Below are 27855 nucleotides of genomic sequence, written 5' to 3'. Positions count from 1 at the left end.
AAAGAATAGTATAGAATTCAGATAGTCGATAATGACCAGCCCAAGAAAGCAGTAATGGAGTGCTCCACAGACTGAAATATGCTTACCTAGATAATAGATGTAGATGACTAAAAATTCATTTTGAAAAGAAGAAAAAATGGTGTAAAGTAAAATGAAATACTAGTAAGCACAAATAGGTCAGAAATGTGCTTTTTTAACAAGGGAGAACTTTCATAGGTCATGTTTTTGCTCTGAACTTACACAATTCATAGAATCTTGTCTTCAGCTGCTTTATGGTGTGAGCTCTTAGTTCATCTTGGTGACCCATTCAGCCTCACTAGAGTTATGTGGGAAAAAGCAGTGACAAGAACTGAAAAGTAATTTGTTTTTTCAACAATGTTTTTTTCTTAGATGATTAGGGGCTATTCAAAGAGTTGTGCTCAGAGGCATTAAGCTGGCTTTTGCTCTGCACAGTTCAGTATTTATACAAGCTAAAGCTTATCAGCATGTGATCTCAGCCAACTGACATATGCATGGAACCCTATTAAAGATCCACTATCCCAAAGACTTGAACAAAAGGCACCTCCACAATATTCAGGAACTTATATCTTGAAAAATCACTTTTTTCCTGGATACAAATGGGTTAATTTACTTAGGGATGAAAAGATTCTGTCAATTTAGTCACCTTCCCAAAATTCACAATGCAATATACTTTAAAAAAAAAAATTGTAGAGGTATTGTATTGGTGAGAAGAATAACAGTTAACATGAAAAATATGGTAGCAGTGACAAGGGATAGTAACTTTCAACCAAATAAGAACAAAACAGAAGAAAGGCAGAATCTCCTGGGACTTGGTTAACAGGAACATGACTGTGCTGAGAGATCACTGTGACATTTTTAGATATGGCTTGCAGGACGAAACTGGAGTGTTCTACTACTATGGAAAAACAACAAGAGTTGCCATAAAGAGCACAGAGATGGAAATGCTCACTTATCTTATTTGTATAAAAATTTGCAAACATTGGAAACCTGTTCAAATGGAAAAGGCACATATGTGCATTAGGAAATTGATTGTTGTGATAAGAAAACTTAAGCCCTAAATTGTGATGATATTGGACATTTACATGAAGTAGTCATGTGGCTCTACGGAATAGGCTTCAAGGTCATGGAAGGCCTTCCCAGGCAATCTGTGGCTTGGTTTTGTTGTTGCAGCACTGGAACTTAGAAGTGAACTTGCTTGCTTAATCCAGGGAAGAAAGAGTGGAACATGAAATCTAGACATAAATGCTCTGAGATAGAAAGCTTTTTATTTTTCTAATGGTTCTTGGCTCTCAAGAGCAATGGCCTTTTCTTTTATTGATCCTGGCCACGAAGGTTTCATGAGCATTGTTTGTAACCTGACAGCTCAGACAGTGTTTGCTACTACTCACTTTTATGATCACAATTCAGTTCCTAGTGGGTTTTTTTCAGGGTGGGAAATTGTTTATTTTTTTTATTTGGCTGTCAAGATAATCTGTAGATGGTGTCAGCACTTGTGCAGGACATCAAACTGCAAGACCTCAAATGTAGAAGGGAAGTGTTAAGAGCGCCCATTCATACTTGCCTGCCTAAACAACAAGAGTCTCTGCTTCCCTGGCTGTACTAACTGAGTTTTATTTCGAGTACCATCAGTCTGCACTGTTCAAGGCACACTAACAGATCTCCAGTGAGTGCTAAGTGCTCAGTGCTGGCCTGAATGGAGTTCTCCGTGTTTCGCTCATGTAGATATCCCGTTATGGGTTCAGGCATTTGTGGATGTTAAGTTTCTTCTGACAGCTTCCTTCCCTAAGCTCCCTGTTAAATTTGTTCTTACCGCTTCACCCATGCAGTGTTTTCACATGAAACCACAAAATTAGCCTGGAAGACTCGCCAGCTATGCCAGAGGTTTGATCAGGCAGCCAGAACTTGTTAGTGGCTTGAGTGCAACACTGTGTTGTCTGGTTGCCTATTTCTCCAGAGCCTACAACATGCCTCCCTGTGCTGCTCTGGGGAAGTTAAAGGATGAAGACAGGCAAGTGTCAGTATTTGGACCATTCCTGAAGAAAGAGACCTGTGATCCAGTGATCAAAGACTGGCTCTGCTTCCTTCAGTTTAGAGGACGAAATACGTCTGGGGAGTGAATTCTTTTTTTGCTGAAGGAAAGAGAGCAGGAGTGAGGGGAGAAGGAAAGAAATGTCTTTGGCACAGTGCGCCCAGTAGAACTCCATGAGGCACAATAGTATCCAGGCAAACCAGAATGATATTTGAAAACATTAGATCTATTATTCTAATTATTCTAAAATATTAGGTACATAGGCACAGCTTGTTCCTTAGAAATGTGCATTCTTCCAGGTGTACTGAGTGGGGTGTTGGTGCTAGTTCTTCTAGACCATGCTATGGAAGGCCATGATCATACTCCAGAATGGCCTGGATCATGATGGAAAAAGACATTACCTTGCTTATAGTCATTTTGTGACCTCCTGGAGTTTAGTTCTCAATCATTTTCCAGTATCAGTTTCTAATCAGTTACTTGAGCTACACAGCTGCCCTCAGGCATTTTAATTCTGGGCCAGTCAAAGTTCATCTTTAACTGTCTGGCTGCCCCACAGATATTAGGCCACAAACTTTTTGTCCTGCAGTATTCAGTTCACAGGGGATGAAAACCAAAATGCATGCAAAATTTATTTTTATTTCATAAAAATGGGTTTCTCTTTCAAATACACAGTAAATGCAATGCACAAGAGAGCAGTATTATTTGTCAACATGTTTCACTGGAGCATCCACAACATTCATTTGATCTTCAGTAATCTGATCAGCCTCCTTGGAAAGGATTCACCGAATGTACTGGCTTGGTTTTGGAAAGTGCTGTAACATGAGTGCGCCTCATTCTGCTGGCACAAACATTCCTGTGTCACTCTAAGACTCTGCTTTGGCGTCACTCTGTGCTGGAGGTGGAGACCTTCCCTGCCTGGTGTGCTTTGACAAAACCTCCCCCTCCCAGTGATGCCATTCGCTTCCAGACAGCCACAACTGACTGTCTTTTACTGGAAAATCATGAGCTAAATAATTCTTTTCTCTACTGAAAGAGAAAATGTCAGAGGGAAAGCCATGAGACACCTATGGTAAATATTTAATAGCTTTCATTTTTTGTGCAGCACCAAAAGATGGCTGATCCTGCAGTATTCATTTCAGGCCTACTATAAATAAAGCGTGTGGTGACAGCAAACTGCAAGCAGGGGGAATTCAGGGGTTATTGTAAACTGCTTTCTTTTGTCTGAAGCTGTGAATAGCAACCAATTCTGTGCATGTGCTAGGTCTGCTGATGGGCACATTTAAATCAGAACCAGATTTAGGCTGCATTTATGCTCAGAAGAATTAGAAGAGGGTATCTCTCCCAGTCTGAGTGTAAATTGGAACTATATAAACGATACTGATGAAAGCATGGTCTGAACTAGTCATCATTGGACTATTCAAAATTTTAAGCAGATTAGTACAAAAAAGGAGAGGAACACTAATGTGGATGTGACATGTGATACCAGTTAGTTTGCTTAGACATGTGACTCTAGAACTTTGAGAGTAATCTGCCTCCAATAGCCAAGATTTCCTCCTTCCTTCTGGTGATGCTGTACACTTAAAGCACTGAAAAAAAGACATCTCCTCCTAGTGAATTAAGGAGGCTGCATTACTGTGAGCTGAGAGAGGTGGTCCTCCCTCACTCCTGGTGAATTAGAGGTGAGTTCCATTGCGTGCCCGGTTGCCTCTGTATGCAGGTATGAGAGGACAGTAGGATTTGTTTATAAGTGTCAGGCTAGCATTTGTTCAGGGCTGTGAGTTACTGCTTTTGAGCAGTGGCATTTACTGCTGTTAAAATTAATGAGCAGCTTTTTCCATGGAAAATGAAATAAAATATCAGTCACTACAATAAATACAAATATATTCCTTACATGAGCAGTTTAATTGAGTGGACTGCTATTTACACTCACTGCATAAAGTGTCCTTGTTAGTTTTAGAAAAGAGCCTGGAAACTGTGGATATATGCCAAGGCTTTAAAGGGCAGGGAAGTTTTCATTACAACAGGATTCTACTTAGGGATTAGAACTGTTCTCAGAGTGCCCATCACTTTTTTTCCCCCAAATACCAGTTTAGAGATGAGGTTAAAATTCATTATTTTATTTCTCTGAGAAATATTCTCTGTATCCCCTAAAGATAATCTTCATGGGAATTCTTTCTCATATTATATTGCACTCACCATGGAAAGGTCAAGATGGGTACCAGGGGCACATCTCACCGAAGTCAATGGGCTGACACAGCTAAATGCACATGGCAGTTGTATTCTTTCAGACAAACATTTGCTGGTTGCATTCTGCAGTGAGGAAGCAGATATGTTAGCCAAAATGTCACAGTATATTAGATCTGGGACCTTTTCTTATTGATTAATGTTGATTAGCTTAAGCGTGGTCATGGAAAGATGTAAATTACACACTTGAAGCTAATTGGAATGGATGATAAAGTATTTTTTAGAAGTGGAATGAGAAATCGTTCAATTAGGTAAAATACTAAGGCTTTACTAGATCAGTCTTGTAATACATTCTTTGCACATGTAAGGCTCTTGGTTTCCTTTGGATCCTTTTTACTGTGGTGTTTCTTGCCCACCAGCCACTATAAAAGCTGCCTGGCCTCATTCTTTTTTCACGAAGTCTTAATCATTGGTGACTGGTTGTTTCTTACAGCGAGAGCAGCGATACACCCAGGTCCATTTTACCTGGCTTTTGGCCACCTCCTGGGGTCTCTCCCTGGCTGGTGCTGCTGCAGCACATCAGTACTGAGCACTAGGCACAGGCTGGCACTGGGTGTTACTGCATTAATGTAATGACAACTCCAAACAGCACTCAAATACCTCCAAAGGAAACAAAATCTTTTGACAAGTCCTGGCTACCCTTCTCGACTCAGCAGTCTGAAGACAGAGTTATGTTTTCAGTCAAAGTCTCTCAGGTATAGGCCTTAATGGAAAGCTCACTCAAGTGTTTTAGTGTGGAAAGTTAAAGTGAAGGCCTAAATGAGGCAGACTGTAGTTAAGATCTAATTATCCATGTTCACTAATTTTTCTCTTCCATATATGCCAGTTAGAAATGCTCTGAAAACCATGTGGCGCACTGTAAGGTCCACATCCCAACAACGAGAAATTACAGGAAAATCAGCTAAATAAATATACCTCATTAATAGCTTCAGGAAACTACCAAAAGTAATTTGTGGTCAGGATGCCCAAAGTATCCACAGCTGGGCTTTTGCTTTTAGAAAATGTTGAGTGGTAAGGGGAAAACAGAGGTTTTTCTGCGTAGTGTTAGAAATCTGTTTGGATTTGAACAACACTCAAACTCCTCTGATTGAACAGAAGGCAGTTACAAAGTCATATGTAATGAGTAATGCTCTGCAGCAGTCCCCAGTGCTGCTCTGAAATCTGTACCTGAATGGCTTTCACCTTTAAAGGAGCTGTTAAGATGCCAAGAGTTGCAGGACTGCAGGGGAACCTGATGATACTGGAATGGGGTAGTCTAAGTCTCAGGTACACTATTTGTATGGGAGGGGAAAAATAATCAGAGTAAATCACTATGGTTCACTTCAGGTATTTAAATATTTGATATTCAATTCTTCAGAATTGTCATTTATTGTGTTTATTGAAGAGAGTTGCATCACATCTCAGGACCAGGGTATGGTAAGCTACATCCAAGCACTGAATCTTTATTCAGTATCTCTTCTGCTCCTTATTAATAATAGCTAATCCTTTGCTTTATACTATTAGATCTTTTCATAACCCAAACATTTCTTCTGATCTTTTTCTAATTTGTATGTTTACCTTCAATAGATTTTTTAGCATCTCTCAGTAATTATAAATAATCATCTAATAATTAAATCATTAACAATAAATAATTATGCCAAACTGTAAAATTTCAAGGAAGACACTATATCTGAAGGTTATATACCATTAAGCTTTGATCCCTCTCTCATAAATTTGATTGCATTTCTGCAGTTAGCCAATTTATTATTGAGGTGAGAATAGTGGCTTCTTATTTCTAATCAATACCTATTTATATATTTCTGAGTATTTCAAGTACTGTGGGTTTTCCTGTACTGGGCTGGAAGTACCACTTCTGTTCACCTTAATGTTTCTGCTGTTGTTTTAAAGCAAGCTTTGAGAGGAACACCTGATGCTTTTACCAGATCTGTAACCGCCACAGAAAACATGCAAATAAAAAGTAGAAAGTAAAAAGAACTCATATCCTCTCTCCAATAGAATCCTTTTCAGCCTAATTAAAATGTATTTTACTTGTGAATCCCATGCTATTCAAGTGGAGTTAGTATGGATAACTAGAAAAGCTGTGCAAAAGTCCTGTAATGCAATCTGAAATAAAATGTGAATTCAGGTAAGTAGCATGGTGATGGTAAGCCATGGATGAATGGTCTAAGCAAAACTAGTAATACCTTACTTAAGATTAAAATGTAGCACCTTAGCTGTGTGAGAGATGGGGATGATGATATTCTGATGTCAGCAAGGTTGTTGCAATCACTGTATTTGTGTTTGTGGTTGCCTCTGACTAAGATCTCTTGTAAGGGAAAAGGATATTACATACTTACAAACAGCTTTTTGTTTGGAGAGCTGCTTCCTTTTAGGCTGATGCCATTTGTGCTTGAGAAGTTCTTGTCCATGTGTTGCTGTGGGTATGAACATTAGGTCTGGAAAGTGTAATTGCCCACCTTGCAATCCGAGTGCAGCACAATGCAGGGAAATAATTAACAAATCAGTCATCCAGCCAAATGCTAATATTTGCATTTGCCATTGATACATAGAGAACAAAACTGCTGATGGAAATATTTTTCAGTTTTATTGCAGGCACAGATGATATCCTTAGAGAGGGAAAGTAGGTCTCATCCCAGCCCCAAAGGGATTGCAGTTATGTTTGAAGTACTGTGAAATGTTCAGGGCTTTGTGATTCTCATTGGAGTCACTAAGGCTGATTGCTGATGTCCCAGGCAGGGCTTAGAGAATTAAACCATGGTATCATGAGACTCAAGATTTTCTGTGCAAGACTTAGAAACAAGAAGCAGCTTCTGTTTGGCTACTTAATTCACTGGTTAGCTGAAGATTTAACTGGCACATTGCTATCTCAGACTTAAATTGATAACCACGAGGAATACTTAGTTGGTCCTTTTTATGTCTCTTCCCCACACTCCCATCACTCCCACTAAATTGTCAGGAATAAGAATGCATTAAGAGAAATACATATCAGACAGTCAATTCTACATGCTCTGTTGTTTTGCATTCTGCAAATTCCCACTCCACTCCAGAATGACTCCATTTCAGTTAGGTGATAGGTAAAGTATGTAAGAAGTGTTCTAGGCATTTCTAACCCTAGTCTAATCTGGTTTATTACCTTTCCATAAACTTGACACTTTTCATCTTCCAGTGGTTGAAATATTAAGATACAGTTATTACAATGCTCAACAAAGTATAAAGTGCTTATGTCACAAAATAAAAGCAAAAGCTTACTGTGAGAAAGAAATGTTCATTTTAGCTGTCCTGAGAATTAAGAAAGATAGGCACTAACTGGTAAAGATATAGTAGAAAAAAAGCCCCATGAAGATGAAAAAGCTATTATCTCTTAGATCATTTCACCTCTCTGCAAGTACAATATTGTATACTTTCTCCTCCGAGGATGCAATTTAAACTGATAGTGAATCACAGAACTCCTTTGCAGCCCTTCCTTAGGCAGGCAGCTCCTCAGTGCAGTTGGTTCCTAATGAACCTTTGTTGTGAGTGCAAAAAGATCAGGATTGAAGTCAAGTGCTCTTCAATTAAAGATATATCTAGGAAGGTGGGAACAAGTAGGAATTTTGACAGCTATTTCAGCAGCGCTCTCAAAATTGAACTGCTTTGCAAAACTACATCCATCTTGGTTTTGAACCTAATTAAAAAAGAGAACCAGTATTGAGGGAGAGGAGAGATATATATGAGGAAAGGAGAAAAGTTTAAAAAAATACCGGAATGATGTGTTTCGTCATCATTAGAACTGTTCTGAGTTTTCATTTGGAAATGAGGTCTTTGTTTCCATTTTTAACTTGGAAAATATAGAAGAAAATGTCTGAAAGTTGAAATCTAATTAATTGCTTAAGAAAAAGAATCTTGATGGGAAATTTCAATGTCAAATCTGAAATTATCATAGTCATTTGTGAAATTAGAACTTTCATCCCTCTCATAGCCCTACTGAGCATACACTTCTCCAGTGTTTGGAATAAAATAATTTTGCCGTTAATGGATTAAAATATAAACCTGGACATATATGTTTACCACAGCACCATCATCACTTGAAAAGCAAACTTGTGTTGCTGCGGGATTGGATTCATCTAGCAAAAGAGGAAGGAAAAAAAATATTCTGAACTTGCAGATGTTTTTCTCGGTGGAGTAATGACTCTTATGTAAATAATCACTTTATTTTGCAAGTGCATAGACTTTCATTCCACAAATTGATTTCACCTTTCCTGCCCTTTTCTCTGGTGCAAGCTTCTGCTAAATCTAGCAAGTCTCGTTATTCTGTTTTTAAATATCAAAGCTATAAACATCCAGGGCAGAGTTACGTAGGAACCTCATTGTTTTTGAGTAACATCTTGAAACCTCCAAGTTGATATCAAATAAAAATCTTGGTTGGATAGCACTGTGAATGGCAGATGTAGTTTATCAGTAATATGGAAGGAATGCAGCTTTATAACATCATCTTCTGTGGTCAGGTAATGAGTGAGAAAAAAACAGACATACAATAAACATCAGAAGTGATGAAGCAGTCTGGTAAATAAGTTCCTTTGCTGCAATACAACTATTTTCCAGTTACACATGAAACATGCAGTGTGTCATTGTTTGCTCCACCTCTGTATATGGCAAACCACATTTCCAGTGCTCTGCAACTCTGGCTCTAAAATTCATGCTCAGGGAGCAGAACAGGGGACACTCAGTGTGGTATTGCCCAGGCCCACCCATGTCACTTCACAGAAATAACTGAGTGTACTTGGAAATTACACCATTGGAAAGAAGATCAGAATCTTCCCCTAAATCTTTGTCTGTTCATAAATTGTCACTGTCAGTTTTCAGCAACTCTGTGTTATGAGCTGCAGTTGGGTTTTTTTTCTCTTTTTTACTGTCTTTAATGATACATGTGCGTGTCTCATGAATATGATTTATTGTTTCTCTTTGTAAGCTAAAATGGTTGTAGGAAGGGTATGGCACTTATTCCTGAGGGAAGATCAGTTAGTAACTTGCCTGAGGAAAGTTTGTTCTAGGCAGTTAGTGATTAGTTCTTGTTCCTAGAACTTGAAAGTATATCTTTCTCAGATAATTATGTCTTAGAGAGTATATTGTGATATATTTCAACTATGAGTATGAATATTAGTGCCTTTAACGATTTTCTACCCTGTTGTTTCAGGAATACTTTGTCAGTGAATTTCACAGGTTAATTACATATTGTTTAACAAAATACCAGTTTTCACTGTCGCCTCAGACTGTTCATTTTCACAGGATCTGGTTGTGAGATAGGCGTCTATTACACTGGCTTTGTTTTCAGCTCTCAAAGTAGCAAGATTTCTATACCTCCTATGTGGAAATCTAGCTCCTGTAAGGATTGCTCCTTTCTCCTAGGTGATCTTTTTTGTTTGTTTACTCCTGTTTATGAAAAATGTTGTGTGTGGCAGCAAAAGCTGAACACAGAGCTCAGCGTGAAGCTCGGTACTGAGGCAGGGATTGCCACTGTGGATGAGCCCAGTTTTTGTCTAGCTCAGCTTTCCCTCTGATAGATGCCGTTGCTAAGTGTTTCAGGGGAAAGTGCAACACAGCCCTCAGGAAGGAAATAAAGAACCTAACACAGAAGGTCTCTCCCTATCAGTCTTTTAAGTTGTGCCTTGAAAAATGAGAATATATATGTTTATTTATTATACGCAGTCTAAAGCTGCTCTTGGGGTTTTTGTTGCAACCATAACTATCTCATCCTTTCTGATATCCTGCTATTCTCATAGTCTCAATGATGTTTTGTGGCAATGAGTTTCACCTCAGGTTAATCAAGTACTCTAGGAAAAGATGTTTGCCTTTATCAATTTTATATGTGTTGTGTTCCATTTCACTTAATGTCCACAAGTGTGGCTTTATTTCCCTTTTTCTAGCTTTCATTATTTTCTAGGCCTCTATATTCCATTATTCATTTCCTGTCTAAAACAAACAGTGCCAAATGTCTCAGTCATCTCTACTTGATTTGTAAGCTTTTAAGTATTTTTATTTCATATTTGTCCCTGTCCTAATTTTGCAATGTACTTTTTAAAGATTAGAATTCAAGGCATCACCCTGATCTGTGAGTTGGCAATGGGATATTACTTGTAAAATTCTGATTCTTTTGATTATTTTTGCATTTTGATTTCATTTTCTCTGGTGATCCCATGTGTGTTGGAAAGATTTCAGTGGAATGTTCAGCACTGTGCAGATTTGTACAACACCTCCCACAAATACATCTTCACTTACCTGAGCATCCTACAAGTGCTTTAGTTAGCATTTGTCACTGTGCTTTCTTGGTTGTTTAGCAATGAAGGGGCAAACTGTGTTTTGGATGCATTTTAGTGCGGTTTATTTTTGGTTTCTAAATGATCAAGTATGTGTCAAATACAGGCGAAAGGCATTTGGAGTAGCTAATTCAGTAGTGTTCTGCTCCTTGTGAAACTAAGTTGTCAGAAATGAAGCCCATGTTTCTTCCTGCAGAGAGGTTTAAATAATTGCAGTTGCTCTACAGTTGAAACTATTAAATAATAATCTTTTGAGGAGTTGATCTTGAGATGCCTCAGCACTGAGGTTTAGCCTCAGCATTTTAAAACACCACTAAGTCCCTTTTCCCAGAGTGCTGCCCAAACCTGAATTTATCCAGTTGTGGCTGATTCTCATCTATGAAAATGCAGTTTGTCACAAGGTATTGGAAAACAGATGATCTTCCAAGTCAGAGGCTGTTTCCATAACTGGTGGGTTTTCATCACTCGGAGAAACTTTCTCAAGCTATTTCTCACATATAAGACCTTTGTAAAGGAGGATGTAGAGAAAGTGTGATGATTGATAGGAAAAAGTCTAGGCTATGCTGAACTTTCACTCCTGATGAAGGAGCATTTTGGCAAGAAATTAGAGCTGAAAAATAGAAGTCCAAATTGCTCATCTTTTATTTTTTTTTTTTTTTGATCCCCAGATCTAAACGTCCAGTGCCAGTTTCAACCACAGCTCCTAGAATTGACTCTCCCAGGGCTGTAATCCCCCACCAGAAGGTAAGTGGCACATTCTCAGCCAAAATGAACACCATTTTTATCTGCTGCAGTGAAGGTAAATACCTACTACAGGAAACAGCTTTTGTCTACCACAAATAAGTAAACATTGAATGAATGCAGAGGCAGCAAACTGCTGCAGTGCAACTAGTGATCTGTATTTGCCTAATTTTTGATTAGCAGGACCAAAGCCTCCAGCCAACCTCTGATGTGATTTTGTCTAACCCATTCTGGGCAGCTTGTTCTCATCTAGGCTGCAAGAGGCTACTAAAGCTTCTCAAAACATACATTAGCTTTTGTAGATTACTGGGGGAAAACCATTAGCCTGTACCTCAGTCTCTCCAAATCCTGACTAGAACTGAACAGACATTGACTTGGAAAGAGGACATGAGGCCTTTTGAAAGCTTGCATCATATTGCACTCTTGTCACAGTATTCAAAAAATGAGAATAAAAAAAATAAAGAGGATAAGTCAATTTAATTAATAACAACCAGTGGCAGAGGAAATGGATGGCTTGGTTTCTGTTGTCAAAGCTCGTCATCTTTCATAAAGTAAACATTCATTTTAGAACAAACAGCATTAATTGACTGTACCTGGCAACTCATCCTCTGTATCTTTGGAGGCACTGAGGAGCAAGGATACCTGAAAGATGGTGTATATCCTTAGGCTCAAGCCCTGGGTAGGATATTAGGATGTTTGTATTGCTGACACGTTTCATTAGCTAAATGGAGAGGAGGTAAAGTCTCCATTGGTGCAACTTATCCCTTCTGTCAGTACCAGTTTCATCTCTACCATGCACTAAAAAATAAGAAGCAAAAGATCAAAACACATGGGGAATTAGATGATGTTCTACTGGTTTTGGCAGTTCTGACATTCACAGATCAATTTTAAGTAATTTTTATAAACACTATGCCTTCCAAATCAGAGCAGAAGGTAACATCATCCCTGAAACTGCTTCAAATAGGTTCAAACTAACAGAGGAGAATGTACTTGGGGAGAATCATTTGATTCGATTTTATTTTGTGAAATTTTAAATGAACCTGACCGGCCATTTATTAGTTGAGACAAAAATCATGTTATTTCAGACTGGATCTTGTAAACTTTTTGGCAAGGGAAGATGAAATTAAAGATTTATCCTGCTCAGAGTTGTTTCTGCTTATATCATGATTTTATAAAAGTTATCTTGAAGAAAGTTACTGGAAGAGTCACTAAACAGTATTGTGAAATTGCTGTAACAAGAGCCATGGATCATTTTTTTTTAGTTAGACCGGTGTTTGACTGCACCAGCAAAGTAATAGGGACAGGAAGGGGAGATATTTCTTATTTCCCCTCAAGAATTACACAGAATGCTGTTAGTTTTCAAGGCAGAGAGTAGATATGTCTCTTCAGAATTACTCACAAACACAAGACTGACAGCTGCCTTTTGAGACCTGCACAGGTATGAAACATTTGTCTGCTTCCACCACAGTTACACAGAGCTTTTATATATGGATTTTCATGACTCTGTGTTAGGTGCGTTTCTTCCTTGTCAAGTGTCAATTTTAAAATTACTGCCATAGGTATTCAAACCTGTTTATCACACAAAACATTTTCCTCCCTTAACTATCTACCATATAAAAAAGTTAACTCTTTGCGCTGTAGGGTTTTCTTAAAGGTCCTAAAAGAGCCTTTGGCATGAAAGCCATAAAGGTATTTTATATTTTCTATCCTATCCCTTCAGAGAGAGGTGAGGATCAAAGGACTCAACCCATTTTCAGGAGCTTGCTGTCTCAGATTTTGAGAATTCTGTGCATTGGTGCTTAGGAAAGGTTTATAGGAGCTGTTCTGAATGGGCTACAGGTAGTGCTGGCAGCTGGAAAAGAGAGTTACTGGAACCTTTCTGGAGGAAAAGGGTGGCATCCAGGATAAGGTGTGGTGGGAAACAGTTTATTCAGAAATATCTTGGCCCAGAGGGAAGTGGTACCAGTAGAGTGCTGGAGTGGGGAACCCTTTGTAGATCAAGAGGAGGGGCATTTATGTCACTGGTCTACACTGGTAGACAACAGTAATTTTTAAGTGAAGAAGAATTCTTTTCTGGAGGTAGTTTGGAAGGGAATGAAGGCATTGAACCATCAGAGAAGCCTCAAAATCCAGAATAAAAATTCTTTACTGATGAACAATGGTATGGTGATGTTGCAGTAAGGTATGGCACAGTAAATATACTTTAAAAATCAAGATTTCTTTGCTTGTCCCTTTATTATTTCTAGTAACAGTATCATTGTAGAAATGAGGAAATCTGTGACACATAGGCAGAAGCTGTCACCTCCACATCACTGCTTGACAGTGTTTAGACTGATGGATCACATGAAGTGAATTTGACTGTATTTCAAAAAAAAAAAAAAACAACAAAAAAAACTGCATTACAAGACAGTTGTGACAGTGTCATCCTCAAACATCAAGAGGAGTTTTTCTCACCCTTCTCTGGTTAAGGTTAAGGCATGTCAATGTGAGCTAAACAATCTGCATGTGCAAGTTCAGTGTCTAGTTTAAACCTGAAATTCTCTTGTACATAATGCTAATCTGATTGCAGCTTCCACTAATTTTCAAGCATGCATTTCTTCTTTGAGTACTGTGGTCTTGGGATTTTTGTGTTTTAGGAAAATAGGCATACATTCTGTCACAAAGGTCAGTCATTCTTTCACATAGCTGATCAATGTTATGGATGATAAAGGTTCTACAACCATAAATAAGGCACCAATTGAGCTGTAGGGCTATTACTGGAAATACACATTTGATTTATTTGCATTGTATCCTTATCTGACATTAATCTCAAACTGGAAACAATGCTCATTTAGTTTAACCAGTCTTTCTTAATTAATCAAAAGATTTAGTAGCCTTTTGTGCAGGTGTGGCATAGTTAGAAGGACATAGTTAATGTTGAAAACATTCAAATAACAATAAGCATAAACATGAGTCCAAGGACTGAAACTAAGCCATCATCAGTCAGTGAGTTCCTGCAGCTCTTCAGGAGTGACACAACACAGGTGAAGATTCAGCTCAGTGCAGTTTAAAACATTCAAGCAGAAGCTTTAAGGCTGAGCACAGCTTTAATATTTGTCCCTTTGCATGAAAGTATTGACAGCCTCTTTAATTTTAATAGTATGACTGTGTGCTGTGATGTTTATGAAATAGTGCTTTTGGAGTCCCAGTGAGGATCTTGTAATACTCATGATTTTTTTTCTGCCAAATTTGGGAACCTATATGGCTAAGAGAAAATAGAAGAAGAGATGACTGACTTTTTAAGTAAAGCATAGGATGGAAGAGCTGGCTCAGCCAAAAGCAGTTTGTTGGATATCCTTGAGCAGAATCATTTGGTGCCTCCATTACCTTCTTTCTATAAAATGTTTAAAAGCAACAACTGCTTCTTGGACATGTTGGGTGGTCAAATTCATTAGTATACTGTTAAAATTATTCTCCCAGAAGTGCAAAAGTTGAGTAAGAACTGTCAGGTCATAGCAATAGATAAATAGAAAATGAGCTGATGAAGAGGACCTGCAAAATTTGGTATCATGTCTTCCAATATAAATTTGTTTCTCGCTTCTCTGATCCCTAAAAAGGAGGTTTTGCCTTTCACAGAAACTGGATGTTTATAAAAAGAGGTATAACAATAATACTTCAGAATGAAACTCCTCTACATTTATCAGGTTTAAGCTCATTCGCTGACATTACGCTGGGAAATTAAAACGCAGTTTTCCTCTTGCAGTGAGGGATCGCTGCCCGATCCCGGCATCTTTCTCGAGGGAAGCCCATTGCTCAGTGTCAGAGCCTCCCCTTCTGGTCGGCTGCAGGGGTAGCATCAGACTGCCGCAGTTGGAAATGTCAGCTTGCTTTTCCACACACGGCAACTGAAACAGAACGGGATGAGAGACAGGAAACAGGGGAACGTTTCTACTGTTGGCTGCATTCCGTGTGATGCAATGCCCAAAGCTGTGCTGCTGCTCAGTATTAGAAATTTGCCCCTCACAGACAGAAATGGTTTCAGAAATGCTGTATTGATCTGGTTTTACCATTGGACAGGGGAAAAAAAATTCAAAAGTACCCTACCAGGAATAAGCTGAATGAGGGGTTCTTTGTCAAACACAAAAGGAAAGAGCTAAACATGCTGATGATTGGGCAGTAATTCCTTAGAAGAAGTTATACAGCTGCTCTCTGATACACTTCTTCAAAATGGAGAATGTAAACCTGGCACTGCTGGGTTCTTAGGAATTCTAGTGTTGAGTTCCCATCATGCTGGTATTCCAAAATTGTTTGAGGAGTGAAACCAAAATTCCATCCATGTCATAAAGGTGAGCAAAATTATCAACCATCATTTTTTATGGCTATCGTGTAATTTTCCCTTTGCCTACTGTTGCTGTCCAGTAACACAAAAACTTTGAAAATGCATTAGGATTAAAAAATATCTGGCATTTCTCTCATTAACAGTTGAAGCTGATACTTTTTGATCAGCTCTCCTTGCATGTTCTTTTTATTTTGAGGTTTAAAAAGGAAATCCACAGTTAACAAAGAGCCACGGAGTTTTCAGGGTAACAAACAAATATAACTGACATATCCTTTTTCTTGTCTCTTGCCTCTATATTTATTTTCTGTTTAATAATTGTTTTGTTCCTCTCTGCTGGCATGTAAAACTCGTTTGCACAAGTGATGAGTTAATTTTTGAACAAGGCCTTGTGCATTTGTGCTTCTTTTTCAACACATTTTTATAGACTACCTCTGTTTGCTGTTTATTTAATATCTCAAAACTTGCAATAAGCCACTGAGAGGGAGGTTGTTTGCTGTTTTTAATGTCAGTTTATAGTGACCAAAGTATGTATTTCAAATGTAGTTATTTAAAAAGGCATAGTCTGAAAAATGCTTTTAGGATTATCTGTTTCTACAGCCTCAGGCGGCTATTAATGCCAGCTAAAATCTCTTCCTGTTTATTAATAAGAAAAATTATGTCAGTTCATTTTATCAGCCTTACTTTTTGAATCAAAATGTCTTATAAGGTGTTTAAAGTTATGATTAAATATATCCTTAGAACTTTAGGGGTTTTTTTTCAATAAATTTTAATTAACCAGACCATGTTATCTTGATTTTTTTCAAATGTATGCTCCCATAGAAAAATCAAAGAGGACAACATAAATATTTATTTTTCTAGTGAGCCTTAGTATCAAAATTAGTAAATCACATTAATGATAACCAATAGTAGCAAAAGTATAAGATCAGAGGGCAGATTATTCTCAGGCCTGTGTTCCATGCAAGGCTGTGGGGAAGATGAGTGTAAGATGTTAAAGATGGTGATTGAGCCCAAATGAGGCAAAATGTCACTGCAGGCCACCACCTGCTCTTGAACTGGCTTTCACTGAGGCCAGATTGTGGCTCCATTCCCTCTTCAGGATAATGTCCCCTGCCTGTCCCTGTCCCCTGAGCTGGACTGCAGCAGGCAGCATTCCTGTTGGGCCTCTTAACTGTGAGCATCTGGATCCTGCTTGTGGCTGCATGTCCAGGTTCAGAGAGAGAGGCTGAAGTGATCCTTTTCCTGTAACAAAAGCAATGTAGCCCAAGTCAGGCTGGAGCCAGGAGCTATTGCAATAAATTAGAATATCCCAACTCTAGAAAAATCTGTAAATTGCAAAGCATTCAAATAGTTCATTGGATAGCTCAGCTATAGACTTTTTTTAATGCAAAGCACATAATTACAGACAAACAGAAGTGAGGAATAGAACAGCTTTTGAAACTATGTAACTCATTCTTTTAAAAGGTGCTAATGAGTTCTGGCATTCAGGGTGCTAAAATGGCAAACATTAAAGAGATGTTAAAGATAATCAGCATCAAAATCTAGCTATTCATGTTCCTGTCACCAAGCCTTTAGAAGTGAAAGAATAGCAAAATTGAGAGTAAAGGTATAAAATTCCCACCCGGAAGTGATTTTCCTATTTCTCTGTAATAAAATTGTCCTTATTTCAGGTAGACAGGCTTCCAGAAAGTATAGAGCTGTGGTCACTACACGCTGCCAGTAGTTGGAAGGAGGCAATTTAACCCTAATGGTGCTCTGTTCTTCCCACAAGGTGCTGAGTATCCTTCAGGCCCAGGTGTTGCACCAGAAGGAGCTTGAAGCTGTGATAAGGTGCTTTTAGGCAACAAGAGCACAGAAGTTTTACATGAATGTGCCTCAGAACTCACATGACAACTTATCACCTGCACTGTGTTGCTGATAAAGCACTGTTTTTATTTTTTTAATATCGCCTTTATTTTGGTTTAACTAAGTTGCATTAATAGTGAATCATTTATGAAACTGAAGTGTAGGACTGTGTTTTTCCAGGATGATTCTTTTCTAGATTGTTTGTAATTTGAGCACCAGCACAGACTTCTATGGGTATAGCGATTGCAGGAGAGATTCCTGTGACTTGCACCCTGGTGTGTCCTAGTTAGGAATATTATCTGGGACATGACAGTGGGATCATGCACACATCATCAACATAGTCATGCACACATTCCTTCAAGTGTAAATTATGCAGGAATGATCCTCATAGAAACATCTTCTCTGTGGAGCAGTGCCTGTCCTCGAATTGTGTTGGTCTATCTGCTAACCCTGCTGCATGGCCTAATTAGCATGAACCAGAGCCCAGGAAAGCAGTGCCATGTGTGAGCTTCCATAACTCACAGTGCACTCATGGAAAATAGAAAATGGAAAATGGTGTGGTTTAGAATCATTATGTATTTCTAATAATGGCATTGACTTTTATGTTTGTATATTATCTAAAATGATTCTGACCTCAAGATGTTTTTTAAAGGTTTTTAAATGTACTAAAAATTAATGGGCAGCATTGTGTTTATATAAAATTATTGCTGTGAGGTTGACTAGTAGCAAATGCTCTTTTAATGTTAAGCTTTATTTGTTGATTTCAACTAAAACCTGGTAAAAAATGCCTGAGTATGTTTTGCTTCCCTTATTTGGAAACAATGCATTTCGTTGTTGAAAATCTTCCCCGAAAGTTTGAATGCTTTGGCCCCAATCTATTTATTGCAAGTTTATCAATATGTTTAAAGCAGTAATTGCAGATGTTATTTTTGCATGTGTTCTATGATTGCTCTTTTCTTTTTTTTCTTTTCTTGGCCTGCATGTTTGCTACTACAGGAACCTGCTTGGGAAATCAATGGCAACAGAACAACCTTCAGCCCTCTAACTAACACGGCGACTGGGCCTGTGGGTAGTGGTTTAGCAACCAATGGAACGTTTTCAGGCTACCTCAACCAGCAAGAGATCAGCTTTTCAAATAGTTCTTCCTACTTAAAGACTACCACAGTTAGATCTTCCATGTCCTCTCAGTCTGTGACTCCTGACATTTCACCTGCAAAGAGTACTCTAGGTTCCAAGCCAAGCCCTGTGCTGGCTGGTGGCAATAGCCCTGCACACCAGCTGAGCCCTGCAAGGCAGTATAACAACCCCATTGGCCTTTACTCAGCAGAGACTCTCAGGGAAATGGCTGAGATGCATAAATTAAGTCTCAACCGAAGGGCTTCAGAAGGTGGACTTCCTAGAGGGTAGGTAACGTATTTAATATTTCAATAAGTAATGAATTTGCTGAAAAATGAGTGTAATAGTACCTACCCTATTGTGCTTTTATCTGGTAATCATGATTAAGGTGTGGAACAATCATTACCTTTTCCAGTAGCCCCCAAGATATATCCACAGTATCATCACAGGATAAGCCTTGTTCTTTGGTATCTGAACTGCAACATGGGTTGGCAATAGTCACCAGAACATGAGGAGGAACACTAGGACTGAAGTGACTGTGATCATCTTGGGGTTCTGGCACTCAGCAGTTTTAACTGATGCCTGCAGTCTCACAGAACCAAGTATTGCTGTTGGCCATTAGAGCAGCTTCCATGAACGAGCTCTGATCTCTGGTACTTTACTAAAGACAAATGGCTTGGACCAGCAAATCTGACGTGCTCGGCTACTGGAATGTTCTGCTGTAATTCCTGCCTTAATGTATTGGCTTTTCTATGCAAAATGAGTCAAAATTGCAATATTTTGGACATTGTCTGGTTTGGACGTTGTCTGTCTTGCATCCATTAGCTTTGCTGTTAACTTGTATGTAACAATGAACGAACTCCAGATACTGCCCAGATAGTTTGACCCCATGCTGTCCAAGGTTTTACCTATTACTCTGTTGCAGATCAACTGTTTTGTTAGAAGGTTTGTAAAATGAGGACCTTGGACTACAGTACATGAGAAAGAGCAATGAGAAACAGGTTTTCCTAATTTTCCTACCTTTGTGTATTAATTGGCGAACAAATGTAATTTTTTAGTTTGTTTATTTGTGTTTCGGAATTTTTTTTAATGAAGATGAATTTCTTATTATGAATATGGGGGGAAGTGTACTTTTGACACTAGGGACTTGGCTGTATAAGAAAAAAACAGAAAATTCAGACAATCCACTGAGATCTGATAGCAAATGCATATCTTCAAGTACTTTATATCTCTTTGTAGGAGCTCTTTGCAAGAGCAAAAGCAAGAGGTTTTAACTTGTAGCAAACTAAGGATATTTTATCCTTATAAAAGAGCATAAATATGTGTTCTAGATGATTCAGGCAGTTTATATGATTCATTGTAACTCTCTTGAGGACTCGGCATTAACAATCCTAATTAAGTTATCTGCAAAAATCCTATACTCCTTTCTCATACGGGATAATTAAGAAAAGCAATTACTGTTTAGAAGAAAATTATTTCAGTTAACAAAATCGGCAAAATAAACCTCAGAATGCTTCTCTCTTAATTTACAATTTTCGTGAAGAATACTAATCCTTGTCTTTTTTTCAATATACAGAGTTTCCTGGGAGTATATCTCACTATCTTTTTCTCACTATCTTCACAACCCTCCTTAACATCTTCAAGGGTGAGGGTAAAGGGGCTGTATTTTGGGTAGCTCAGCATTGTGACTGTTTGTTATCAGAATTACAGCACAGCTGCATCCATCACCCATCAAAGTCTATGTGAGCCTTTCTTTTCATGCCAGAGGGCATTGCAATAGGGCTACATGATATCACAGTGTTTAGTGGGGTGCAAAGAAGGTGTACCTGCAGAAAACACTTCCCTGTCTTCACTCTGCTGCTTTTTCATGTTTTATGTCCCCTTTATATGTGAACATTTTAGTGCATGCCTGTGGCAGTGCCCTGAATTACAAAGCTCTACCTTAGAACAACCATCTGAGATTTTATTTTTCTTTTAGTTTGAACAAAATTTTAGGGAGTTTCTGTCTATCTGCTTGTAATATCTGTAGCACTGATGAGCAAATCAGGAAATTTTAAAAATCAGCCTTTTTTCTGCAGCCCAGGAACGTTCTGAAAAGGTGAAAGAGCCTAGAGGTACTAAATAAATGTGTCTTCTCAGGTAACTCTTCTGAGATCTCTGTTTACTTGCAGAGAAAATTCAGAGCTCAAGAATGCTGTTATTCCTACTCTCACTTGAATGTTATCCATGAACTGAGAGGCATCTCTCCTTCTGCTCTCTGGAGAATAACACATAGAACCTGTAACTAGCTTGGCACTTGGTATCATCCATGATAATCTCAATCTCATAGTGGATATTTGGGACAGAATGCACAGGGAAAGCACTGTGAGCTCTGCAAGATCAGCTCTGGACTTTGTTGGGGACATTCTTATCATATAGTACAACATGAGATGCTGTGTAAAGATTGTGATATCATGGTGCTCCAAAACTCTGAATTCATTGTGAATTCATGAACTTGTGCTTAGTATGGTAAAAGCTGTTAGAAAAATTCAGGTGTGGGGGCTGATCTTAGGTATATTTCATATTTCAATACCATGACCTTTTCACTAAATGATTTAAACTTGTGTGAATTGCTACTAGAGGTTTAGCTGAACCCTCTGGAAAATTCTATCAAGGAACTAAAATTAATTTTAAAATTATTTCCTTGATCTGTGAAGAATAACAAAGCACCTGTCTCTCTGATACACTTTACATTAAAGCTTTATCACCTTGACCCAGGGTAAAAAAGTGGTGGCCTGTTAAGAGTGTGCTGTGATGTGCTGGAAGCTCTGGAGAGTATTAATAAATATGAAGAGTGAGTCATAGTTCGTAACATGTGGATCTTTTTCATTCCAGTGTGAGTTACTTTTCACATTGTAGGTCAAGGGCAGTAAATACCTGTCCCACAAGTGCATGCCAGGTGGTTTGGGTTACTGGCTTCTTACCCTGTGACCTCTGTGAGCAGCAACTTGGGTGTTTCATACATGTCCATATTTAGAATCAAACTAAAGTAATGTGTGGCTCTGAACTGGGGGGAATTTTCTCATCACGTATGAAACATAAGGAGAAGCAAAGCTTTAGTCTTTCTGAAGGAAGCTGTAGTAGCCTCTTTGCATCTCAGAATCTTGACTGAGACATGTCTGTTGAGCTTTTCTTAGTGCGTGCACAAAATGATTTTTATCTTTTAACATTTTTATATGCAAACATATTCCTCTAATTAAGTTGTATTTTAGGGATGGTTGTTCTACCTTTAAAATATTATTTTATATGTAAGGTAGAGGCCTGGATTAGTCAGAAAATGATACTATTACATTGTTTCTTTGTAAATGAGTGTCCAGCTGTCCTGCATAAACCTAAAATGGATATAGGATCACTAATGTGCTTACAGGCTGTAGCTTGTTCCTAATATATCTCTACCAGTTCCTGTAACAAACTGATACATTTGGCTTAATGTAGGGTGTTTATCTGAGGGTCTGACCAGTAGCTGCAGAAGGTGATCTATGATGTTGTTTTACCATGAAAATGCAGAAATGCAAAACCTTTACTACAGCTTTGCTCATTAGAGTGGTTTTGATCATGAAAAAGGCTGTTGGATGAGCCAAGGCAAAAGGACTGTATGTAGAAAGAAGCAGTAATATCAAAGGTTCTGCCAGGCAAAAGCAGAAGGAGACAAATCCACTTGAGATGTCAGCATAACTTTGCTGTCCAGTATTTTCTATCGGTCCCAGATACAGAAATGTCACAGCAGCAAGTTGGAAGGTTCAGTGCCCAGTTCTGTCAACAGCATTCTGTGCAGCTAAGTAAGAAGAAAAGTTTATTAACTGATCCTGGATCTCTTCCTCTTTATTTTGCACAAAATAAAATGGATTAATCTTCAACCAAGAAAAGAGCAAAATGTAGGTATTTTAAGCTTTGGGAAAAACTAAGTTAAAATAAACATCCTAGCCCATTACTGCTATTTGTTATTAGCAAATACACCACAGTCCAGTGTGAGCACACTGTTCATCACTCCCAACTTCAGCTGGTTTATGCTGCTTTGGAATTACTGTGCAAGCCACTGTCACTTGTTTATGCAGCAAAGCAGAAATGTAGCATGAACAGGTGGTTTTCTCACACTGTATACATACCAGATCAATAAAATATCCTGATATCCATATCCAAAAAAACACATAATGCACAGCTTGCTTCATTTCAAATGGAATAAAATTAGGAATGGCTATTCTGAGGCTATTTGGCTTACACCACTGTTGGCATAATGTAAGTACAGTCAGATTTAAGCCAATACTTTGTTAAATATGAAGGCATTTTCCTTAGTTTTAGATTTAAAACATCTACCAGTGTATTTTTTGGATGTTCTCCAGCATGTAAAAGATGAAAAAATCAGTCTTGCAAAACCAACTCTGAAGGTGCCTGAGGAGAACAGACTTCATCCCTGAATATTTAGTATCTAGGGGGAAAAATATAATTCCTACCACTCATATGCTATTTTCAGATGAGAATATACTCTGCAAATCCTTTTTTATTCCCTCTGCTCCCTCCCCCCATACACTTTGATAGTAGTACTTTTAGGGATGTACAGCAATAAAATCATGTTCAAGGGTCAGCCAAAATGCCATGGTACCCTACTAAGTCCTAGTGGATCAAGTATAATCCCCAAATTTTTTCCTTTCTTAATCATGTTGGGGTTTTTAGGCATACATTTACTTTTTGTTCTTATTTGTAGATGGTGTGAAAAGAGCCTGTAGCAAGCTTTCATAAATACGTTCTGCCCCTTGCACTCTAAAAGCTATTGACTTTTTCTGTGTGGTTGATGTTGTTTGTTCTCTTTCTCTTCTTTTAGGTCATAACCAACACCGCTGCCAAGTTAGTATCACTTCTATATAGTGCCAAATGTTTGTGTTATGCTATGTATGTGAAGATGTGTTTTCTGGGGTAGCATGATCCCCTGTGCTCGTGCTGTGTCTGCTTGCAAGTGGAAGTGTTTTTCTAAAAATCTGCTTGGTATGGCCAGCATCATGTGCTGCCTCTGGTGTCCAGCAGTGCTCCCTTCTGAGCACACCACGCACTTGGTGATGCTCTAACGCTGTGAATGGAGTTGGCAGCTGAGCCTGCTCAGTTCTTGTGAAGGCTTTCAAAAGCATTTGTTTCTGCAGTCCAGGTTTGTCCTCTTAAATCTTTCAGTAGCCTCCATGCCTTCAGAGTTTGTTGAGCATTATCTGAGCCTTTTTTGGTGTATTATTAGCAATGTACTTTGAGCTTTGACATAAAATTAATTTCCAAAGCCCCACCCCGCTAAAATTCAAATTCAGGTTGGTATGAGATACTGATATGGAAAAAAAATCCACAGAGTCATTTACCTTAGTAAGTGTATTGCCCAAACAAGAAATAACTCTTTGAAAATATGGTCAATCTGCTTTATTTAAGAAAGTTCACAAGAGTCCTCAGTTTTGATCTTTGGTTTTCTAAGGGCAGAGGATTATCTCTAAACTCTCATTTTCTGTCCCTGAAATGGATGTTATCCAGAAATTTCTAGAGGCTGGGTTAAATTCAGCATAAAATCAGTAATTCTAATAGTTAAATGTGAAATTTAAACTGACAAACAAGGTTAGAAGCAGTAGAATACATAAAAGTTGAGATAATATTTAATGCACATAACTTACACTGATCCGGCATTCTCAGTTGATTTTAATGAGGTGTGGGTGTGATGTCTTGCAAATGCTGGAACTCCTTTGGTGTGACAAAGTCTAGAAAATTTACATTGATAATTATTCTGACACAATTGTCTTAGAAAGCAGAAGTCACAGTATTGGGGTGTTTTTAATCTTACTTGCTTTGGCATTTATTTTTCCAATCCTTTTCTATCTTAGGAGAAGATCCCATTCATTTTGCAGCAGTGCTCCAGCTGTTCCTGCAGCCTTACCTCTGCCACTTTGTCCTAGAGAGCAACACCCCTCACAAGCACTAATATATTCTCTCTACCTCCAGAGTTATGAACAAAACTCTGCAGTTGAAAATCTGTCCCTTTTTCTATTAGTTTTATGGGAATCCTGTTAACATCAATTAAAGTTTTGCCTTGGTATGTGTAATGTGACTAAAACTTCTTGAAAGACATCACTGAAACTGTTTAAAGACCACAAGTGAAAGCCCAGATCACTCCTGCTGCTACTGTTAGGGAAGTTTAGACTGCTCTGACTTTACTTTCTGACTTTGATTTCTGTAGTTGTGGAAACCAACTGCTTAGAACTTTATTCTTTAAAGGTGGCATATTTAACCTCTGTCCTTTCATTCGCACAATCTTCTCAGATCTTGGGTTTAGAATTTCTTCAATACTCAACAGCATGGAGGAAAGAGAATACTAAATTCAAGATCTTGAGGACCTGTGTGTTTGTAATTGTCATGTGATCATTTAGGGTATTGCAAAGAAAAGAGATGATGTTGTTGAAGTAAGGCATGTTCATGCTCAGTGTAGCAACCTGCACGTCCCTGCACGTCACCCTTCAACAGATGATGTCAGTGTAATAATAAAATTGTCATCATTGATGAATAGTTAATGGAGATATATTTTAAATGTGAAAATGTCTTTGTAAAAAGACGATTTTCACTTTTTGAGTGCATAATGCAGCTTCCTGGTTCCCTCCCTTAAAATGTCGACATGTGTATCTAAAGGCTGTGGCTGTGATGCAGCATGTGCATTTATGTGTCTCTGTTCCTTGAGCATGTGGCTGTCAATGTTCTGTCAGGTATTTGGAATGATATGTGACCGTCTCTCTGTCCATCTTCAGTCAGGGCATCCCACCAAACAAAAGGCTGAAAACACAGTGGAATCCCCTGGCTGGGTTCAGAGGTGGCACATCACCTGTGATAATCTCTGGAAGATTAAGTCAGATGGCTGCCAGCTTTACTTGATTTTGCTTTTTCCTCCATGCTGGATTGAGGGTTCAGTTTTAACCCTCTGGGGTTAACCCCTGGCAAACAGGCAAACTATTCTGTGTGTAAAGAGAAAAACTTGGCAGTAGCTGATAAACCTACAGTGAAATGTCTTAAACTGAAAAGGAAAATTTCCCCAATCAAATGGTATTACATTTTCCAGAATTCCTTTTGCAGGGGAAGAGATATCCATTTCCAGCTTTTGGATTTAGTTCTAAATGAAACATTTGTGAATTATTCGTTATTTCCCAAAGGACAGAATTCCCAGTTTTGTCCAATTTGGTGAGCATACAGAATCTATTCTGCTGGCATCCCTCTGCTGCTGGCAGGACAGGAAGAGCAGACTAGAGAATCATCTGATTTCCGTAGGTTAGAGAAGAGCAGCTACTTCAGTGTCTGACAGCTGAGGGTTGACTTTCTCCTTGAAACTCTGGGCAGTGCTCAGTCCTTGCTCTAGGGCTAGAACAATGTACAACTCAGCCCTACAAGGAAGCCAGGTGCTCTTTGGCTGCAGCCTGACATTAAACTGGCTCGTTCTGATATAATGGGAGCTTTATTTAACTTGCTTGGGGCTCAATCTCTCAAATAAAAGTCCTTCCTCATAAATGGAAACTGCGGCAGCTACTCTTCCAAATGCAATTGTCCCATTGGTTGCAACGTAGGATATTTTGGTCTGAGACTCAGCATTTATCATGCTGTAGCAGCACTTGGGGCTGGCTGTACAGAGATTTTGGGAAGATTTAGTCTTTGTGAGGAAAACTTTGAAGATTAAAAGGCACAAGAACTAAATTTCACTGTGATTAATAATCCAGACAGAAAGTACTGGAACCTTCTAAATAATAGAGGACCAGAAATCTGTTCACCCCGCTGCATTTCCTAGCACTTTGTCAGAATGCTGAAAGCATGAATGGATGCAGTGGATAAAGTGCAGTATGTATGTGCATCCCATGGGCATGCACATATACCTGTGTGTATGTCTGTGTACACTTATAGGTATATATGCATGTAACAACAGAATTTTAGTATCACATAAATACTTAGGGATTTGTCATGATATTTTAATGCAGTGACAGCTATTTCACCTTTGTTTTCCTCTTTATACATCTGTGAGCCAACACAAAAATGTCATCCATTGGGGCAGCCAGCTTGTAACTGCGACTTGGTACTTGTGTTGTCTCCTATTCTGTGATCGGAAGCTTTGCTGGTGAGATGCCGTGAACAGACATGCACACTCCTCTGCTGGTGGTGCTTCTCTCACTTAACTCTCACGCCTCTCTCCTTTCTTCCCCTCCCTTCCTTCCCTGTGGAACCTCACCCTTGCATAACCCAGCCCGGAGTTCACGGAGCGTTTCAACCCCAATGTCCTGAAGGACTCTGCCCTGTCTACACACAAACCCATTGAGGTGAAGGGCCTTGGCGGCAAGGCTACCATAATTCACGCCCAGTATAACACCCCGATCAGCATGTATTCCCAGGATGCTATCATGGATGCAATTGCAGGCCAGGCACAAGCCCAGGGTGGAGAATTTGCTGGGTAAGGTCATTTCCTTGTGTGGAATGCTCTTTGTCTGCATGGTACGTGTAACAGTCCCTGCCTGCATGACATGGTTGCTCTTCCTAGACTCTTTTTTGTTTTATTGGGGTATATTATACATTAAAATACATATCAATACTAGACAATGTTTGAAAGCACTTCCATGTTTTGAAGTTAAAAGGGTGGATAACTAGAAAACCATAGCATGGTTTCTGCTGGAAGGGACCTTAAGGATAATCTAGTTCCAAAAATCTGCCATGGTCAGGGATACTTTAATTTAACTTTTCTCTTTTAGTGTTCCTCCTAGAACTGGTAAACCACACAAAAATATATCTAGTGCTCTGTATATGACATTGGATGGCTTTTCATTTCTGATGATCATGCTTTGTAATAACCACTGTATTATGCATAGCTTGGGAATAACAGGAAAGGGGGGTGGAAGTTTTATTGGTGCGTGAAGAATGCAAAATATTTATTTAGTACTGGCTACTTATTTATTCTGCAGAATGGAGTGTTTTGCTGTATTTTCTCTCTCCTTGGTTTACATACAGTACATGTGTTTTATACATATCCTTTGGACTATGGCAAAAGCCACTGATCTTTAATAACTCTGCTTGTACCAATGCATGTTTCTGGAAATCCATCTGATTAACTTCTCCAGAGTTGTTACAACTTAACTGAAATTACATGTGCAATGAATGCAGCCAGATTTCTCTCTTGCCAGGTGTCTTTCTACCCAAAATCGAACTTGCCTTCTTTTCATGTGACACCA

At 38.7% G+C, this 27855-nt stretch overlaps 1 protein-coding gene across 7 annotated transcripts in view; it reads left to right on the top strand.

The window, feature by feature from the left end:
- The window catches only part of LDB3 (LIM domain binding 3), a 121548-nt gene that overhangs the window by 39869 nt on the left and 53824 nt on the right, over positions 1 to 27855 (top strand). For 4 of the 7 annotated variants that reach the window (XM_032694694.1, XM_032694697.1, XM_032694695.1 and 1 more), the window contains 2 exons: positions 11256 to 11331; positions 18485 to 18891. In XM_032694694.1, coding sequence (XP_032550585.1) covers positions 11256 to 11331; positions 18485 to 18891 — 483 coding nt within the window. Of the gene's footprint in view, positions 1 to 11255; positions 11332 to 18484; positions 18892 to 23462; positions 23486 to 26879; positions 27084 to 27855 lie in introns of all 7 variants that reach the window. The other 3 variants (XM_032694696.1, XM_032694699.1, XM_032694698.1) reach the window with 2 other exon arrangements.

Source organism: Chiroxiphia lanceolata, chromosome 8 (assembly GCF_009829145.1).
Source record: "Chiroxiphia lanceolata isolate bChiLan1 chromosome 8, bChiLan1.pri, whole genome shotgun sequence".
NCBI lineage: Eukaryota > Metazoa > Chordata > Aves > Passeriformes > Pipridae > Chiroxiphia > Chiroxiphia lanceolata.
The sequence above is the reverse complement of the archived record's forward strand: the minus strand, read 5'-3'. Positions and strand labels throughout refer to the sequence as shown.